The sequence below is a fragment of the Pipistrellus hanaki genome (assembly GCF_964339955.1).
Source record: "Pipistrellus hanaki genome assembly, chromosome: 1".
Lineage (NCBI taxonomy): Eukaryota > Metazoa > Chordata > Mammalia > Chiroptera > Vespertilionidae > Pipistrellus > Pipistrellus hanaki.
In genome coordinates, this window is record NC_140503.1 from 30,766,034 (window position 1) to 30,786,654 (window position 20,621).

The window sequence follows — 20,621 nt, forward strand, 5'->3', positions numbered from 1 at the left end:
ATTTTACAACAGAGGGATTAAAATGCTTCCTGAGCGTTGGGCACAAGTAGTAGAAAACAAGGGCAACTATATTGTTGATTAAATTTTGTTGTATTGTTTAAATAAATTTGATTTAAAAAAGGTATTAGAAAACGACATTAATTATTACTAGACCAAATATACTGATAATAGCCTAGGTGGTCATCATGCCCTCATGTTGTCACAAGATGGCCGTTACAAATTGGCTGTAACAAGATGGCTGCACGCATAGCAGAGGCGGGGCCCAGTGGCCGCTCTGCGCAGTGAGGCCTGGGGGTCTCGTGGCTCCATGCAGCATGGAGGAGGCTGGTCCCAGTGTCTCCAAGAGGCGGCGGGTCCAGGCAAAAGAGGTGGGTCATGGCAGGGGAGGGAAGCTGTGGGCAATCAGGCTGGCAGGGGAGGGCAACTGGGGGTGATGAGGCCATCAGGGGAGCAGGAATCTAACCGCTGGCTCCTAACTGCTCGCCTGCCTGCCTGATTGCCCCTAACCACCTACCTGCCTGCTTGATCATCCCCTAACTGGTCCCCTGCCACCCTGGTCACCCCTAAATGCCCCCCTGCTGGCCTGGTCACCCCCTAACTGCCCCCCTTGCTGGCCTGGCTGCCCCCTAACTGCCAGCCTGGCCATCCCCTAACTGCTCCCTTGCCAGCTGACCTGATTGCCCCTAACCACTCTACCTGCATGCCTGATTGCTCCTAACCACCTCTACCTGCATGTCTGATTGCCCCTAACTGCCTCTGCTTGGTGGCCTGATCACCCCCTAATTGCCCCTACTGTCCTCTGCCAGCCTCGTCACCCCCTAATTGCCCCCCTGCCATCCTGGCCACCCACTAACTACCCCCTCTCCCAGCTTGGCAGGAAGTTGGATGTCCAGAAGATGCCCAGTCAACCTGGTCTAAGTAGCATATTACCCTTTATTAATATAGATATTGTCCAAAATTTCATCATCTATGAAATAATGGATTTTATGACTCTCTTAGGGTCTCTTTTAGCAGTAAGATTCTAAGAATCTAAGATAATTTATTTTTAATATTAAATCTCATAAGGTTCTCAGTCAAGCAAGTATTTAATCCTTTTTAATAATAAAAAATCAGTGAGGGGAGATTATAAATAAAATCCATTCTCCCTTGTAGAGTCTCAAAAACGCTTTAAAAAGTTACCGCTTTTATTGGAAAACTTCTTCCTTCCTGGGGAATTCAATGAATCTTTTTTTCTTTTTCCCCTGGTTGCTTTTATTGGTCCTTGACCAGAAGCAGAATCAGAGTCGGAAGAGTCAAGTTTGACTTGGCGATGCCTCCTTGACTTGGAAGCCTTAAGAGTAAGAAATCCAATTAACCATAATGAATTACAAAATGAATACAGCTCATAAAGACAAAATACACAAATATGAGGAAAGATTTACAATATTTGTCATATGGAGGCACTTGGGAGGGGGGGGGGGGCTCTCAGCCTGGCCTGTGCCCAGTCTGGGAACCCTCGGGAAATGTCCACCTGCCAGCTTACGCCCAATACCCCAGGGGATCGGGCCTAAGCTGGCAGTCAGACATCCCTCTGGCAGCCCAGGAGCCCTCAGGGGATGTCCAGCTGATGGTTTAGGCCCACTGCCAAGGAGGCGGGAGAGGCTCCCACCACCACTGCTGTGCTCACAGCCATCAGCCCGGCTTGTGGCTGAGCAGAGCTCCCCCTGTGGAAGTGCACTGACCACAAGGGGGCAGCTCCTGCTTTGAGTAACCAGTTGTTCCTGGCCATTCCAATGGTAGGGTCAATTTGTATGTTACCCTTTTATTATATAGGATTATTATATAGGATAGGAAAAGTTCTTAACAGTTGTCATCACCATCTACTCAAACTTGGTTAAGATATAGTTGTAGCCGCATGGTTGGGAAATGGAGGCATAAAGGACAAGTACTATGCTTTACTGCCTGATAACCTATTTTCTTTTCTTCTAATATTCTATTTTCCTTAATTTCCACCATGTGCTTTGAGTGGAACTATTTTATGCCTGGCTCCAGGTCTGGCCTTGTGGCCCTGATCTAGTAAAATATGAATTTTGCAACCCAGTGGTCACAGGGTTTTTGTTCAGGGGTGGGCATATGATCTGTATCATAACTGACATAACTCAATTTTAGAATTCTGTTGAACTGTTAGGAAACAAATTCTCCCTTTCCTGAATCTAGGATAAGCAAGGCAGGAGCAGTCAGGAATAGCATTTGAAGACAGTGAAGGCAACATCAAAGATGAGAAATGGAGGGACAGTCCAAGGACATTTTAGTTAGACCAGACCAGTCAATGCTTAAGCAGAGTACTGACTAACTGAAAAAGAATTATTGAGATTAAAATGCTGTATCTCCACATGACTATTCTTAAAAATGATCCAAGAATCTTCAAACATTTGAAAAAGTCAGCAAAATAGGAACTCCAAGAGAAAAGGAGGAAACTTAAAAAAACAACTGATAATTAACATCCATAGAGATAAGATGATGCATCCAGAAAAAAAAAAGAAGACTTTTAACTAGAAAAAGATTCAAAGAAGAAAAAATCAGTAATGAAAAATGACAGTAGAAATAAAATAATTCAATGTAATGTTCAGAAGAGAAAGTTTAAGAAATCTCTCTGAAAACAGATTAAAAACAGAAGAAAAAAAATTCAAGAAAAGCAAAAGCAAAAATGCAGCAAAGAACTCTATCAAAGAAATAATACAAAAAAATTCCTCCAAACTGAAGGCTATCATGAGAGTCAAAGACACTAATGGAAAATTACCTACATCAAGTTACATAATCATGAACTTTCAGATCACCAGGGATTAAGAGAAAATCCTAAAACCTTCAAAGAACAAGAAAACAAAAGCTGGAAGACAATTAAGAACAACAGCATCGCCCTAACCAGTTTTACTCATTAGATAGAGCATCAGCCAATGGATTGAAGGGTCCTGAGTTAAATTCCAGTCAAGGGCACAGTTGCAGGTTCATCCCTGCCTTGGTCAGAATGAGTGCAGAAGGCAATCAATCTATGTGTTTCTCTCACATCCATGATCCTCTGTCTCTCCCCTTCCCTTCCATTCTTTCTAAAAATCAATGGAGCCCTAACTGGTTTGGCTCAGTGGATAGAGCATCAGCCTGCAGACTCAAGGGTCCCAGGTTCGATTCGGGTCAAAGGTATATACCTCGGTTGTGGGCACATCCACAGTAGGGCGCGTGCAAGAGGCAGCATATTGATGTTTTTCTCTCATCAATCTTTCTAGCTCTCTCTCCCTTTCCCTTCCTCTCTGTAAAGAATAAAATATATTAAAAATAAAAAAAATTTTTTTTAAATCAATGGAAAAATATCCTCAGGTTAGGATTAAAATAAAAGGAACAATGGCATCAAAATTCCAAGTAAATACCAGAAGTAATTTAAAAAGTTTAAAAAAATAAAAATAGCTTCAGCCAATTTTGTTCATTGAATAGAATGCCTGCCAGCCTGTGGACTGAAGGGTCCTGGGCTCATTTCCGGTCAAGGGCACATGCCCAGGTTGTAGGCTTGATTCTTAGCAAGAACCAGGCAAGAGATAGCAGATTAATGATTCTCTCTCATCGATATTTCTATCTCTCTCCCCCTGTTCTTTCCTCTCTGAAACCAATAAAAATATATTTTTAAAAATTTTATCTTTAAAAATATTAAAAAGTAAATAAACAAATAAAACAGAAAAAGTTGAAGACAGGTCCCTTGAGATTAGGAATACAGTGATGGGAAGTGGGGAGCAGGAAACGGTTTGGTTATACAAACTATATAGTGTTATCAGCCATTTAAAACTATGTATATGTATTACTCAGATGAATAAGGAAAGTGTAATTAAAAAAGCATCAAGTCGAAAGGACCTGACCTGCTGACCGCTGACCTGAGGCTGTGCGCCCAGGGAAGAGGAGGGTCTATTATTTTATATAGTTGCCTAACAGAAATTGAAGACCAGAGGCAGGTTTGACACCTGTAGGCTATCTTAATGTAGCCTCCCATTATTCAGATGAATTGTGTTGTGCCTCTGCCAAACTTGCATCACTTGGAAACAGAACTGCCAGCCTGGAGGAAAAAAAAACTAGAATCAGGAGAGAGAGAACTATATAATCAGACACCTGGAGAGACCATGGGGAGACAAAGAAACAGCCCGCATATGAAAGAAAAGCAGGCATTAAGCAGAAAAGGAAGTAAACAAAATGGAGGCAAGCAACCTGTCAGAGAAAGAATTCAGAGAAATGGTCAAAGGTGGATGAAAAGAATGGACGACAAATTCAATAATATGCGTAAGAACCAAGAAAAAATGAAAAATGATATCGCTGCTATAAAGAAGTCAATAGAAAGCATCAACAGTAGAAGCAAAGGACCACATCAGTGAGCTAGAAAACAAGGTAGGAAAAAATACCCAAGCAGAGCAGCTTCTAGAAAAAAAAATTTTAAAGTAGGAGGAGAGCCTAAGGCCGTGGTCAGCAAACTGCAGCCTGCGAGCCACATGCGGTTCTTTGGCCCCTTGAGTGTGGCTCTTCCACAAAATGCCACGGCCTAGGTGAGTCTATTTTGAAGAAGTGACATTAGAAGAAGTTTAAGTTTAAAAAATTTGGTTCTCAAAAGAAATTTCAATCCTTGTAAGGTTGAATTTGGCTCTGTTGACTATTGAGTTTGCTGATCACTGGCCTAAGGGAACTTTACAACAACACAAAAATGAAACAACATCTACATAATAGGGGTGCCAGAAGGAGAGGAAACTGAGCAAGAAATAGAAAACCTGCTTGAAGAAATAATAACAGAAAACTTCCCTGATATAGGAAAGAAAATATTCATGTAAATCTAAGAAGCTCACAGAATCCCAAACAAAATGAACCCCAAAAGATCGACCCCAATCACATTATAATTAAGTTGGCAAATACCAAGGACAAAATAAGAATCTTAAAAGTGGCCAGAGACAGACAGAAAGTTACCTAACAAAGGATCCCTCATCAGACTAGCAAATGATTTCTCAACAGAAACACATCAAGCAAGAAGGGAATGGAATGAAATATACAAAGTTATGCAAAGGAAGGGTCTGAGTCCAAGAATACTACACCCAGCAAGGATATCAATGAAAATTGAGGTTGAAATCAGGAGCTGCACAGACAAAAAAGGACTAAGGGTGTTTATTACCACAAAACCAGCAATGCAAGAAATGCTAAAGGGTCTGCTGTAAATAGAAGAAATAGGAAGCTAAGATGGATACAGGGGTAAAGAATAAAAATGGTGACAAACAAGTGACTAACAATATCTTTAAATGCAAATGGATTAAATGGCCCAATCAAAAGATGTAGGGTAACTGAGTGGATAAGAAAACATGACTCATATATCTGCTGTCTACAGGAAACCCGCCTCAGGAAAAAAAAAGACGCACATAGCCTGGTGGTGAAGGGATGGAAAAAGGATTTTCAGGCAAATGGAAATGGAAAAAAAGCGGTGGTAGCAATACTTATATCTGACAAATTAGATCTCAGAGTGAAAGTCATAAAAAAAAGATAAGGAGGGCCACTTCATTATACTAAAGGCAGCAATCCAACAAGAAGAAATAACTCTGGTAAACATACGCACCCAAGACAGGAGCCACCCAAATACATAAAAAAAACTTCTGGAGGATATCAAGGGAGAGAGTGACAGCAATACATTCATAGTAGGGACTTGAATACCCCACTATCACCAATGGACAAATGCTCTGAACAAAAAAATCAGCAAAGGAGCATCAATCCTAAATGACTCACTAGGTCAGATGGAATTAATTGACATCTTCAGAACATTTCACCTCAAAGCCACAGAATATACATTCTTCTCAAGTGCACATGGGTCATTTTCAAAGATAGACCATATATTGAGTCACAGGCAAAGTCTCTTCAAATTCAAGAAGATAGATCATAACAAGTATCTTCTCAGATCACAATGGCATAAAACTGGAAATCAACTACAATAAAAACAATCCAAAAAAATCAAATAGATAGGGACTAAATAGCATGCTATTAAACAATGATTGGGTTACCAGAGAGATCAAAGAAGAAATAAAAAACATCATGGCGACAAACGACAATGAAAACACAATCCAAAATCTATGGGACAGAGCGAAAGCAGTCTTGAGAGGGAAGTTCATAGCACTACAAATCTACTGCAAAAAACAATAAACAATGATAATAAATTACCTAAACCTACACTCAAAGAGTTAGAAAGAGAGCAACAAGAAAAGCCCAGGGTAAGCAGAAGGAAGGAAATAATAAAGATCAGAGTGGGTATAAACGACACAGAGATAACAACAAAAAAATAATACAAAAGATCAACAAAACCAAGAGCTGGTTCTTTGAAAGGATAAACAAGACTGATGAACCTCTAGCCAGGCTCACTAAGAAGCAAAGAGAGAGGACTCAAATAAACAAAATCAAAATGAAAGAGGAGAAATAACAACAGAACCCTCAGAAATCAAAAGATTGTTTAAAAAACAAAACAAAACAAAACAAAAAACCAAAAAACTATGAACAACTTTATTCCAACAAATTGGACAACCTAGAGGAAATGGACATATTCCTAGAAAAATACACCTTCCAAAACTCAATCGAGAAGAATCTAAACATCTCAATAGGCCAATAACTATGGAAGAAATTGAAGCAGTCATCAAAAAGCTTCCTGCAAAAAGAAGCCTGGGGCCAGATGGCTTCACCGGGGAATTTCACCAAACATATAAGGAAGAACTAAAACCTATCCTCCTCAGACTATTTAAAAAAATTCAAGAGGGAGGAACACTTCTAAGCTCATTCTATGAAGCCAGAATCACCCTAATATCAAAACCAGATAAAGACAACACAATGAGAGAATTACAGGCCAATATCCCTCAGGAACATAGGTGCCAAAATCCTCAACAAAATTCTAGCAAATCAGATCCAACAGTACATCATAAAGATTATACACCATAACCAAGTAGCATTTATCCCAGGGATGTAAGGATGGTACAATATCTGCAAATCAATAAATGTGATACATCACATAAACAAATTGAGAGAGAAAAACAAGTCGTATCAATTGATGCAGAAAAAGCATTTGACAAAATCCAACACCCTTTCTTGATAAAAAGTCTTTGCAAGGTGAGAATAGAAAGATCATACCTCAACATAATAAAAGCTATATATGACAAACTCAGTCAACATCATATTCAATGGGAAAAAACTAAAACCATTTTCCCTGAGAACAGGAACAAGACAGGGATGCCCACTCTCACCACTCCTGTTCGACACAGAACTAGAAATATTAGCCATTGCAATTAGTAAAGAAGAAGAAATAAAAGGCATCCAAATTGGAAAAGAAGTAAAGCTGTCCTTATTTGCAGATGACATGATATTGTACATAAAAAACCTGAAGGACTCCATCAAAAAACTATTAGATTTAATAAATTAATTCGGCAATGTAGCAGGATACAAAATTAATGCCAAGAAATCTATGGCATTTCTATACACCAATAGTCAACTTACAAAAAGAGAGACTCAAAAACCAATCCTATTTACCATCAAAACAAAAAAAATTGAGATACCTAGCAATAAACTAAAGAGGTAAAATACGTATACATGGAAAATTACAGGACACTAAAAAAAGAGATATAGACATAAATAGATGGAAAAACATACCATGTTCATACTACACAAAACAATCTATAGATTCAATGTACTTCCCATTAAAATACCAACAGCATATTTCACAGACCTAGAAAGAACTCTCCAAAAATCCATCTGGAATAAATAAAGACCCCAAATAGCCACAGCAATCCTAAGAAAGAAGAACAAAGTAGGTGGGATCTCAATACCCGATTTCAAGCCATATTACAAAGCCACTGTTTTCAAATCAGCCTGGTACTAGCACAAGAACAGACATATAGACAAATGGAATAGAATAGAGAACCCAGATATCAACCCAAACCAAAATGCTAGATTAATATTTGACAAAGGAGGCATGAACATACAAGACAGTCTCTTCAATAAATGGTGTTGGGAAAATTAGACAAATATTATACATGTAAAAAAATGAAACTAGAACACCAACTAACACCATACACAAAAATAAACTCAAAATGGATAAAGGACTTAAACATAAGATGGGAAACCATAAAAATACTAGAGGAATCCACAGGCAGAGAAATCTCAGACATATGCTGAAGCAATTTCTTCACCCTAGGGCAATCGAAACTAAAGAGAAAACAAACAAATGAAATTACATCAAAATAAAAAGCTTTTGCACAGCAAAAGAAACCAACAACAAGAAAGCCAACTGTCTAGGAAAACATATTTGCCAGTGTTATCACAGATAAATGTTTAATCTCCAACATTTACAGGGATCTCATACAACTTAATAAAAGATAAATGACCCAATAAAAAAATGGGTAACGGACCTAAATAGATACTTTTTGAAAGAAGACAGAAGGAAGGAAAGAGACATAAGAAAACATGCTCAAAGTCACTAATTATCTGAGAGATGCAAATCAAAATGACAATGAGGTACCATCTCACACCTGTAGAATGGTTATCATCAACAAATCAACAAATGACAAGTGCTGGTGAGGATGTGAAGAAAAAGGAACCCTCTGTGCACTGCTGGTGGGAATGCAGACTTGGTGCAGCCACTATGGAGAACATTATGGGGTTTCCTCAAAAAACTAAAAATGGAACTCCCATTTGACCCAGTAATCCCATTTCTAGGAATATATCCCAAGAAGCTAGAAACACTAATCAGAAAGGATATATGCACCCATATGTTCATAGCAGCACAATTCACCATAGCTAAGATTTGGAAACATCCTAAATGCCAATCAGCAGATGAGTGCATTAGAAAACTATGGAACCTCTACACAATGGGATATTATGCTGCTATAAAAAAGGAATTCTTAACCCATTTAGCTCAGTGAATAGAGGGTCAGCCTGTTAACTGAAAGGTCCCAGGTTTGATTTTGGTCCAGGGTATGTACCTTGTTTGCAGGCACATCCTCAGTAGGAGGTGTGCAAGAGGCAGCTGATCGATGTTTCTCTCTCATCGGTGTTTCTAACTCTCTATCCCTCTTCCTTCCTCTCTGTAAAAAAAAAAATCAATAAAATATATTTAAAAAAGAAAGCATTCTTACCATTTGCAGCAGCATGGATGGAACTGGAGAGCATTACGCTAAGTGAAATAAGCCAGGCAATGAAAGAACAATACCACATGATCTCATTCATTTATGGAAAATAAAGAGCATTATAAACTGATGAACAAAAAGATAGATACAGAGGCAGTAAAGCCTCAAACAGACTGTCAAATTATAGCAGTAAGGCTGGGGAGTGTTGGGGAAGAGGGGGAAGAGATCAACCGAAGGACTTGTAAGCATGCATATAAGCGCAACCAATGGACACAGATACTGGGGAGGGAGGCGGGTGGGGGAGGGGGGAATGAGGGCATGCCACAGGGGGTAGTGAAGATTGTGGGAAGGTCAATGGGGAAAAAAATGGAGATATATATACTACTATGTGCAATACTTTAAACAATAAAATAAATCTTAAAAAAGCATCAAGTCAATTTCTAAATTACCTTAATAAAGACGTAACTTACCTGAGGAACAACTGCAAAGGCCTTTGATTTTATTTTTGCTAATGATGCTGCCCTGTCACACGACTGGAAATAAAAATACAAAGGAAGGGGAAAAGTTAAAACACAAACATTAAGTGAAATTATGAATACCCACAGAAGTCAGATTTTAGACAGAAGTAGGGTACAAGAAAGTAAAGATACAGAAACACACACCACATTTTCACAGCAGGTACCATAGCTACTGATTATTTTCATTCAGGACTTAAGGAGGATAACATGAACAAAAGCCTTGGTGATAAAGCCATTCCCACTTCATTGGCCTATGCCCAAAGACAGCTCTTATCTCATCCATTAAGATGGATGAAACCTCTAGAAGTAGGAAGCAGTACTGAGTAGCCTGAACTCCACACCAGCTGAAAGGCTGACAGGAAGTGAGAAAAGACATAATACAAAACCCTAATTCTGCCCTTGGCACTCCAGAATCATCTTTCCCTTCCTCTGCATAAAAATGTCAACATTGTCACTCCCAATGGACACCTGATGTGGTCTCACACAAAGTTTCCAGTAAAAGCAGACTATCTCGTGACAGAACCCAGGTTTCAGAATTTTCTAAGATTTTTATTAACACTGAGCAAATATCATGATGCTTAGTATATAGAATCATAGCCACACATAAAATAAAAAGCCAATCAAATACTGCCCTATCAGCAATCACAGTGAATTTTCCTGACCTCTGCTTCTTGTGAATTTCCTTTCCTCTTTTCTTCTCCATCTTTATCTTTCAATTTTAAGGATGAATTCTGAAAGAGCAAAAAAATTTATATAAACACACTAACAACTCAAATAATCTAAACATTAATTGCAAGTCATTTTCAGAACAATGAGAATCATTTACTTAATTACTGAAAAGCTAAAAGATCATTTCACATTATTGAAGTACTAGAGGTTCCGTGCATGAAATTCATGCACTGGGGGGGAGGGAGGGTCCCTCAGACCAGCCTGCTCCCTCTCACAATCTGGGAGCCCCGCCCCCTAGTCAAACTCCCAAGTCAAGGGACAATTTGCATCTTAGCCTTTGATTATATAGGATGGTTCACCACCTGACAATTAAGATCATGGTTAGGTTTCAGAATAATCCTAAAATTCATCAAAAAAATGCCTTAATCCTCCTAATGAAGGAGGATTTTATGTGGGGGGAAAAATTGGTTTATTCTCCTTTTCTTCAGATTTTCAGAGGTCTTAGTAATCATTAAAGATAGTTTGTTGAAAGGATGAACTATTCAAACATTCTAAAATGTTCTACCTCATGAAAATAAATGTGAAAGCAAAGTATTTCCTTCTCTTCATCACTTTTTCTTCTATTTTTTTTTTTCTAAAATGAATTTGAGCCAGCTCCTTTTATAGAATGGAAAGCCAAAGAAGCAACAAATATTTCTGAAATCTTACCTAGCATTTGAGAACACATTAACACATTATCACAATCACAGTAAGTAATCAGAAATTGCTTTTTACTTTTTTTTTTTTTTTTAAAGTATTTAATAAATAAGATGGCGTAGTGGTTTCAAAGGCTGGCCTTTAGGTTTCCAGAATAAAAAAGTTTCTCCAGCTGAAAAGGTTAATGTGGAATATGAGTAGCTCTAGCCTTAGCATTTGGGTCAGAAAATTGAAGTGCAGATGAGTTGATGAGACTTGTAAATGAATAAACCGAGGCTGGCAGAGCAGAGTGGAGGCAGCCACCACTCAGGTCTAGCTATCTGCTGCCATGCAACAAAACAGGACCAGGAGTGCCAAAACTCTGACTTTTACCAGAAACTGGGTGTCTGGAATTTTGCATGAAGTCTACAAATATTTACATGTTAGTAATTAACTCACATTTTAAAAACAATGTTAGGAACAATGCTGTGCCAAACAAAACACATCTGTATGCAGGGTTTGGCCCACAGAGCACAACCTCCAGAAGATGCTAAATTTTAAAGAACGCAATAAACCTGTGGTACACCAGGACAACTCATTCCTCTATAATTATACAGTTATATATATATTACTTAATTATACATATATAATTGTTATTATTAGTTATAGATGTAATCTATATAGAATCTGTTTAAGGTTAAATAACATCACATAGCTAATAAGTGGCTAAAAAAAGTAAAGCCCTCCAAATCTTAGCTCCACAGAAATGCAGCCACTCAGCTAGCTGCCTTTCACAACATTATCACCCTTGTGCAGCCTTCTGTGCTTACTGCAATTGCAAAGGCGAGGTATCAAACAAGCAGTCACATACCTTCCTGTCTTTGTGCCATTGCTGATGCTCCAAAATTATGGTCTTAATATTATCAAAGAAATCATCCTTTACCAAGCTGAGGGTTTTGTTTGGATTGGACTTATCAGCTGAAATTACATGTTTTTTGTTCTGATAATGATCATGAACATTCAGCATTTCCTAAAGGTGAAAACACGAGTCTTTCATTCAGTTTTATAGGAAAAACTGACAGGCAAAACCAACACAAAATAAAATGGCATTCCAAAGTGACTATGTTTATAAGAAATAACATGCCTTAGTATACTGAAAATAGTATTTAATTAAGAGGCTGCTTTCCAGAGGTATGGATTCATTCAATTCAACTCAAAAACATTAACATATGCTACATGGGGAAAGACTAATGTTTAATAAATGAATGCATTCCTGGATATAACAAAAATTATTTGTAGTATAAATATCATTAAATATCATTACTGATTAAAAAAAAACATTTTTATTTTATATTATCATACCAAGGGTATGCATATAGTTCTTTTCTTTAATATATTTTATTGATTTTTTACAGGAGGAAGAGAGAGGGATAGAGAGTTAGAAACATCGATGAGAGAGAATCATCGATCAGCTGCCTCCTGCACACCCCCTATTAGGGATGTGCCCGCAACCAAGGTACATGCCCTTGACTGAAATCGAACCTGAGACCCTTCAGACTGCAGGCCGACTCACTATCCACTGAGCCAAACTGGTTAGGGCTGCACACAGTTCTTTATGCTCAGCTGGAAGTTCCTGTATGATCCACCTAATCCCCACAGAGATGTGCTGGCTTTCACAAGTCTCAAAGTCTATGCGCCTATACCCAAAACTTCATCATTACTTCAGTATTAAAATTCAGGATTAAAAAAAATAGAGGGTATTTATGACACCATTTGAAGGATTGTTCATTAATTAGACCCTTCTCCCCCCAGAAACCTTCAGCTAAATTGGCAAACCTATGGGGTAAGGAGAAAGACAGCACACTTTAGAAATCAAATAAAACTGGTATTGGGACTTGGCTCAAAATTCAGCAGGGAACTAGTGACATCTGAGTTATCCCTAAGTTGGGATACTCAATTCATTTCTAAATTTTGATATAATAACAGACATCTGTTCAGAGTATCAGAACCTGCTCAGGAGTGGTGAGTGCTCATATATGCAAGATTTTCCAAGGGGAATAACATCCAGACATGGGAGCCCATAACTTCTAGTTTACAATGTGCTGTACTCCCGTTATTTTACCACGTGCAATACAACACAGGGGAAAGACCATTAGTAGGACCTGGTTTTGGCTTGAGTTCTGTCACTTGCTAGCTAGACTGTGACCTTGAGCAAATCCCTCAATCTTAGAATCATGTTCCACATTTGTACAAAATTAAGTAATGCCACCTAACCTACTGATTTTCTAAAAGTGAGAGTTCTCTGTATAATGTACTAAATATACAAAATTAAAGTGTTAAGACACAAAATAAAGTGCTTGGACTTTGGAGCCCTATAGACTTGGACATTCAAATCCAGTGTCCATACCTTACTTTATTTATTTACTTTTAAATATGTTTTTATTGATTTTTTAGAGAGAGAAATGAGGATAGATGAGAGAGAAACATCCATCAGCTGCCCCCTGCATATCCCCTACTGGGGATGGAGCCAGCAACCTGGGCTTGTGCCTTTACTGGGAATTAAGCTGGCGACCTCTTAGTTCATGGGTGGACTCTCAACCACGGAGCAACACCAGCCAAGCTGCACCTTACTTTTTTGCAAATTACATAACTTCTCTTAGTTTCCTTGTTTTTAAAATCAGGAAAATACCGCCTCCTCTGCAAGGTTACTATGATGATTAGGGAGATAACATAAATATTTAACATAATTCCTGGTACATGTTGAAAATTCAGCACATAATGGCAATTATTTTAATTGTATAAATGAGAAACAAAAAGACTTATAAATAAAACAATTAGCTGAAGGTCATATTTAAGTAGCAGAGTTCGAATTAAAAATCAGATGTTTGCCCTAACAGGTTTGGCTCAGTGAATAGAGTGTAGGCCTGCTGACTCAGGGGTCCCAGGTTCGATTCCGATCAAGGGCATGTACCTTGGTTGCAGACATATAGCCAGCAGGGAGTGTGCAGGAGGCAGGTGATCAATGTTTCTAACTCTCTATCCCTCTCCCTTCCTCTCTGTAAAAAAAATCAATAAAATATATATATTTTTAAATCAGATGTTTGATTCAATATCCTATCCTTTTCATTTTATATGCCTCCTTAACCACAAAACTAAAACTAATGAGTAGCAGAATCATAACCAGAATTCAGGTCTGCTGACATAGAGACAAAAAAGCATTTCCAAGTAGAAAATTATTAAATTTAAGGATTATCAATGAGTATGGGTCAAAGGCTAGTCAAGGTCATGACAAATAGAATTAACAGAGGAATTAAGAGAAAAGGCTCCCAAAGCAGATCTGTGACGAGCCAAAGATGTGAGATAAAGTGAGGATGCCTTCAGAGTACTCGATTTCTAGAAGCTTCTAAGAGTAGCCATCTCGTAGCCTGGTCCTCAGACCCTCCTCTCCAATCACCCTAAAAGATAGGTCTTTGTGCCTATCTTCTCTTAAATCTTCCTAGTTTTCAACAGTGGGCTTTCAAATAAGCATTGTAAAAAGGAACTTAGGAAATAAATACACATTGTTAAAAAAAAATAAAGTCACTTTAAATTCCTGTTTTATCATCTACCTAAAAAATCAAATACAAATGGTGGTTTCAGTATCTGAACCTAAATATCCGGAGTTGAAATCCAGTCTTCCACATCTTTGTTTCTTACTGTATTTTGTGATTTATTCCATAAACTTTGATATATTTAGGGTGTATTATTCCTGATACTTTAGAGAAAATAATATTCATTCTATGGTTAAAATCATTCAAAATTTTTCAGTATCCAGTAGATAAAGGTATAAACTCAATATATAGTTAACAATAAAACAATTTATTTTTAAATTTCAAGAAATAAAAGAAACTTACCTCTAATACATCAGAATTGATAAGTTTCATTACACGATCATTTGGTTCCTTAAATTCTTCCGTAACTTGAGTTCGATGAACTTTTTTCTTCATTCTAAATGACAGCTATTTGATAATGAATGTCTTTTAAAGTGTATTTTAAGTATGAAAATAAGTTAGACAGCAGCAAAAATTGTCTATCAGTAAACATGGATGAAACAAAAGCAACAGTAAGTACATATTTACTAAATAATCCATTTTTTAAAGACTGTTAGACTTTTGAGACAATCCTTAAGACACCATGCCAAGTACTTACAGATTCAGATATTCAAAGAAGTTCCATATTTGCCAGGTGATGACAGAGCCAGAACTAGAACCTAGTGTTCTTCTAATCTAGTTTCTCAATTGTCGTAAGATCAAAGAAATATTATATTTTATTAGTGGAAGTTTCAGCTTTACACCAACTGACATTAAAATTCTTTGGTCCTCTTTCAGCCGCATCGTCTCTGATGTTTGAATAAAGAATGAACAAATGCAGATACTGAATTTAATGTCCTCTCCTAACAATCTGCCTAACAGATGGCATTTGGAAATACACTGCATTTAAAAAGAGAGCCTGGATTTTGATTGCAACAAAAAGTAACAGAAAGCACTTTCTCCTATTTTAGGAAGCCTTTCTACACATATTGGAAACTATATAATAATCTTTCCACATTATGGAGACTGAGGTACTTTATGGACAATGAAGTATAATTTTTCCTTTTGAAGAAACAATTTATTTTAGGTAACATACCAATTTGGGCATTGCTGTAAAGTGAAATGCTTTGTCTAGTCGTAGCTTCCTAAAAATATAGGCTACGTCAAAATGTTCCGAATTTATCAAATCTTGTTGAAATTTTAAAATTTCATCCCAGTCTCTCAGGGCAACTCTAATCTGCAAACAAGAGAAGCAAAAAAAAAAAAAAAAAGTAGTTACTACATGTAAATCTTCTTTCACAGATGTTTTATATTTTGCAACAATGGCATTTCTGTATACATCAAGTTTATTGCAAAAATATTGTACCCGTTTAGTGTTTCTGCTAGTGGAAAACAACTCATCAAGTTTTACCTTTTGTTTTGGTTGACACAGTTGGGTGTTATATAATCCATACAACAGATACAAAGCACCAACTCTGATCTGGAAGGCGTATGGAGGTAAGAAATATTGCCAAGCCAAAGCTAAAGCTTCTTTTGTAAATGTGTTCTTTTCTAAATTTCTCATTTTGCCGCTAGGAAACAAAGAGAAAATAAGTTATGACTTTAAGTAAATACATAATGAACAAAAATTACAAGAGGTATATTCTAGCAGCTGCTAGAAATGGAGTAGGTGTTCCATACCTTTATTTTTTTTAAAATATATTTTATTGACTTTTTACAGAGAGGAAGAGAGAGGGATAGAGAGTTAAAAACATCAATGAGAAAGAATCATCGATCAGCTGCCTATTGCACACTCCCTACTAGGGATGTGCCCCCAACAAAGGAACATGCCCTTGACCAGAATCGAACCTGGGACCCTTCAGTCACAGGCGACGCTCTATCCACTGAGCCAAACCGGTTTCAGCAGGTGTTCCATATTTAATCCCTTCCTAATTCAAGCACAAAGACCTAATCTTTTTTTTTTTTAAGCCAAACTAAGAATTTTTTATTTACTTTAACAGTGTTCCCTTCCTGTCATTATATAACAAAATATTCTCTAACCCTGTTCCCACACCTTCACATGGGAATAATAGATTACTATGAGAATTCATCAGGATCTTCGCTTGCAAGCCTTCTCATCTACCACTAATTAATTTTATTTTTTATTGAATTATTGTATGTGTACATATCTTACCAATGCCCCCTCCCACTCCGATACATGCCCTCCCTCCCCAGTTTTGTGTCCATTGGTTGTACTTATATGCATACATACAAGTCCTTTGGTTGATCTATTACCTCCCCCAGGTCTCTCTACCCTACCTGCTGTAATTTCACAGTCTGCTTGTTGCTTTACTGTCTCTATATCTATCTTTTGGTTCATCAGTTTATAATGTTCTTTATTATCCATAAATGAGTGAGGTCATGTGGTGTTTCTCTTTCATTGACTGGCTTATTTCACTAAGACCTAATCTTTAGTTGTATTTCCTCCACTGAGGCACAGGTGTACACTAGATAAACATGATGCAACTTCATAAAGCATCAATGTGACTTGCTGAATTAGGGAGCAAAGGGGGTGGGGCATGCATATTATTCCTGGTTAAGAATTCTAAATCAAAATAAGCAGGATTGTTACAGAATAAAATACACATGCTACATGTATTTTAATATATAATGGATATTTTCCCCAGTACACTCAGGGATTCACATTAAACCTCCTTTGTCCTTGGGACACCTAGATTAAAAAAAAAAAAAAAAAAAAAAAAAAAAGTTAGATACCACAAATACATTCCACCCCCTCCTTTCAATTCTTCAGGGCAAAAGCTCACCAAAGTAAACAAGGAACAGGAGCAGGATAGGAACAGGATAGGAACGTAGACTCCACTTTACTCCCAAAGCCTGGGCTCTTCAAATAATCAATACAATGAAAGGATGCAAAATACCTACTTTAAGTACAGGCAGCCAAAGTGACTTCTAAAAAAAAAGCCCCTACTCCTCATGTGGTCTCCATTTATCCCTTCATTTTAGTTTTTTCTCACTAGCTAAAAAATGAGGTAACCCAGCAAAATGTTCCTGAACCACCACATTTCCCATGAGGGTTACAGTGAAAGTTCATGGGTTTTGCAAACAGGCAAACATACAGGTTTCCATATCTGCTCTACCATCTACTTACTAGCTGTGTGATCAGGGAGAATTACTTTACCTCCTTAAACCTCATTTTCCTCATCTATAAAACATCCATTATACCAGCTTTTCAGAGTTGTCCTATGCATTAAATACATTAAGCTATAAATGCATTACATGTAGTAGCTATTAAAAAAGTTTCTCTCCTATCATTAACTGTACAACAAGCAGCTCTCCACCCTCCATCCGCTGCAATGTACAAACTACGTAGGTAATTATTTTATATCAACAGAGAGGAAAAAAAGGTAACTTTCCCATTTTATTCAGCAACGTTTTAATCCCAAGAACTCATTCATTCAATTACTTAGCCTTTTCAGCATTCTGTGTATTATGCTAATGGATACCAGATGCATCCAGTTACTGTCCTCACAGAGCTCTGTGTAATGGAGGGCAATATTAAAAATAATAGCAATAATGAGGGCCACTTAACACATATTAATTACCTCCTTGAATCCTCAGAACTACACTACAGGTATTACCGTTGTCCCTCTTTCATAGGTTAAGGAAGCTCAGGCCAGTAACTTACCAAAAGTCACAGTAGGTGGACTCTGATTCAAATCAGCCAGGTGGGCTCCATAATCTGTGCTCTTAAACCCTAATACTGTCTTTCAAACTACGCACTTATAATAAAATGTAGTTAAGTTGAGAGATAAAATAAGCAGAATGCTGCAGGGGGGGGGGGAAAGAGCAGGACCCCTTACTTGGCATACATAGAAGGGTGAAGGAAGGCTTCCATGAGGAACTGTCATTTGAACTTAAATCTGAGTGAGGAATACGGTGGGCAGACAAAAGGGTGTTGTTGAGGAAAGCTCCAGGCAGAGGACCACAAACACCTGCAGAGTTTGGAGGCGAGAGGGCGCGAAGCGGGGGATTGGTGGATGAAGCTGCAGAGAAGGGCAGAGGCCAATCACAGAGGGTCTGGCCAACCACGTTAGGGAATTGGAACTGTGTCCCCAGGGCCATAGAAACCACGGAAGGGCTGCAAGCAAGGGAGTGCCAAGATCAAGTGTGCACTTCAGAAGGAGAACTCTGGTTGTTATAGGTAACGTGAATTCAATCGTGCTTCTGGTCTTTGCTAGTTGTTTCTTTTGTTTTGAAATTACGGGGGCTCTAGAAGAACCGGACTGGAGAAGGACAAGCGATAGGGCCCTCGGCCAGTCTGGGGCAGTGGAGAAGAGAGGAGCGGAGAGGAGGGCCAGGCACACATACACGTTCGGGAAGAGGCCGCAGAAGGATGCGACCGAAGCCTAGGAAACGGGCCAAGGAGCGCGCGCCGCCGGAGCACCAGAGGAGACCCGGGAGACGTGGAGGGGGGTTTCGGAGACTGCCACCTCTCCAGCCCTCACCGGGGCGGCGGGAGGCGGGAGGGAGGCGGAGAGAGGAGGACTGCACGGGACAGAGGCGGGTGGCGCCCAGGAGACACCCACCAGAAGATGGCCCCAAACTTCATGCTCCTCCAGAGCTCCGAGAAGTCCTCGAAGCGCACGCTGTCCGTGTCCTGGAAGCGGCTGAGCAGCTCCTCGAAGTCGGCCTGCAGGCCCGGAGGGGCCCCCATGGCGGCAAAGCCCCAGCGCCCCGCGAGCGGTCCAGCCCGCGGCGGTAGCCGAGGAAACGCAGCCCGGACGCCCCACCTCCTACGACCTGACACCGCGCACGCTCCGTGACGTCACATCCGGCTCCTTCCGCCCTACCTCCAGCCGGACCGAGCGCCAATCCTCGATGCTTACTGCGCGTGCGCGGCGTGTAGCGTTCAACTCTCCGTTAGTACAGGATTAAGATCAGTCCTTTTCGATTCTTTGAAGATGTGTACATCTCCAGTGTCTGTGAGCCCACGAAGGAATCAGGTCTACATTAGGCTAACTCAGTGGTCGGCAAACTCATCTGTCAACAGAGCGGCCGACCACTGGGCTAGCTTATGAAAATTGGCTTTACCTCTATTATCACTCTTCCTTAAAGCGGCAGAGAGACAAAAAGCCAACTTTTATAGCTGGGGAAGAACAGTTCGGAGCCTCAGCCCACCCCCTCGTGGCCAGAGGATGTAAAGAGAGTTTACTAGGAAAATGAACTGGACTCATGATGCTCTTACAGTTTATAACCACACAATAGGGAGCTGTGTGGCTCTCTCCGTGGAACCCTAGCAGTCTTCTGCAAGCACTCTGAAGAAACTGTTTTGTAAATATCTCCTCACCGCCTGCCCTATGCTACATTAGCACAGTGCTTAACAACAACAACAACACAAAAAATACAGTATAGATACTTATTGGTTATATGGCCAAATTGGCTTTGAGTACACACCAACCTCCTAGCTTATCCCTGTACTTTTCACCATTCTCTGATTGCAGGGCATGCTGTTTTATTTTTCAGGATAATCGTAGCCTGATATATATAAAGAGCTAGGTGGCCTCACGACTGAACGGGTGACTGGTCACCATGAAGTACATGGAGACCTCTCAGTCCACCTCTCTCCAGCCCCAAAGGGGGGTGCAGGCGGGGTGGGACTGGGGACTGTTGAGCAGGGTAGTGTGCTGCTTGGCAGGGTGGCTGTGAGCTTATCGAAGCAGTCACCCCAGGGGGCAGAGAGTTTCATGACTCAGCGGTGGGGCAGGGGAGTTTCACAGAGCATTTGTGGTGGAAGTTGGGGGGAGGGGAGCCTCACAGAGCAGGGCGGGGTGGGGTAGTTTCCTGGAGCAGTGGAGGGGCCACGGGCATCCTGGAGCATCCAGGGGCGGGAAGCTTCACCTAGAGTCCCAGGGTGGCAGAGGCCATGTAATGGAAGCCAGGCTAGGCCTAGGGACCCATACCATGCACGATTTGGTGTGTGCCCTGAGCCTCTAGTATGATAGAAAAGCCTAGGACCCAGCCAAGGTGGCTCAGTGGGTGAGTGT

At 39.5% G+C, this 20,621-nt stretch overlaps 1 protein-coding gene across 3 annotated transcripts in view; it reads right to left on the minus strand.

Annotated features, from left to right (window-relative positions):
- Positions 1 to 19,385, minus strand: part of SNAPC1 (small nuclear RNA activating complex polypeptide 1) — a 28,397-nt gene extending 9,012 nt beyond the window's left edge. Inside the window, exons 1-9 of one of the 3 annotated variants that reach the window (XR_014794974.1) lie at positions 19,164 to 19,376; positions 15,989 to 16,148; positions 15,674 to 15,814; positions 14,902 to 15,006; positions 11,880 to 12,038; positions 10,327 to 10,395; positions 9,617 to 9,679; positions 9,156 to 9,193; positions 1,180 to 1,330 (exon numbers count right to left, since the gene is read on the minus strand). Coding sequence is in view for 2 of the 3 variants with exons in the window: in XM_084883247.1 (XP_084739373.1) it covers positions 1,180 to 1,330; positions 9,003 to 9,104; positions 9,617 to 9,679; positions 10,327 to 10,395; positions 11,880 to 12,038; positions 14,902 to 15,006; positions 15,674 to 15,814; positions 15,989 to 16,148; positions 19,164 to 19,291 (1,078 nt within the window). In the remaining variant the exon portion in view is untranslated. Of the gene's footprint in view, positions 1 to 1,179; positions 1,331 to 9,002; positions 9,105 to 9,155; positions 9,194 to 9,616; positions 9,680 to 10,326; positions 10,396 to 11,879; positions 12,039 to 14,901; positions 15,007 to 15,673; positions 15,815 to 15,988; positions 16,149 to 19,163 lie in introns of all 3 variants that reach the window. The other 2 variants (XM_084883247.1, XM_084883248.1) reach the window with 2 other exon arrangements.
- Between the last annotated feature and the right edge of the window lie 1,236 nt (positions 19,386 to 20,621).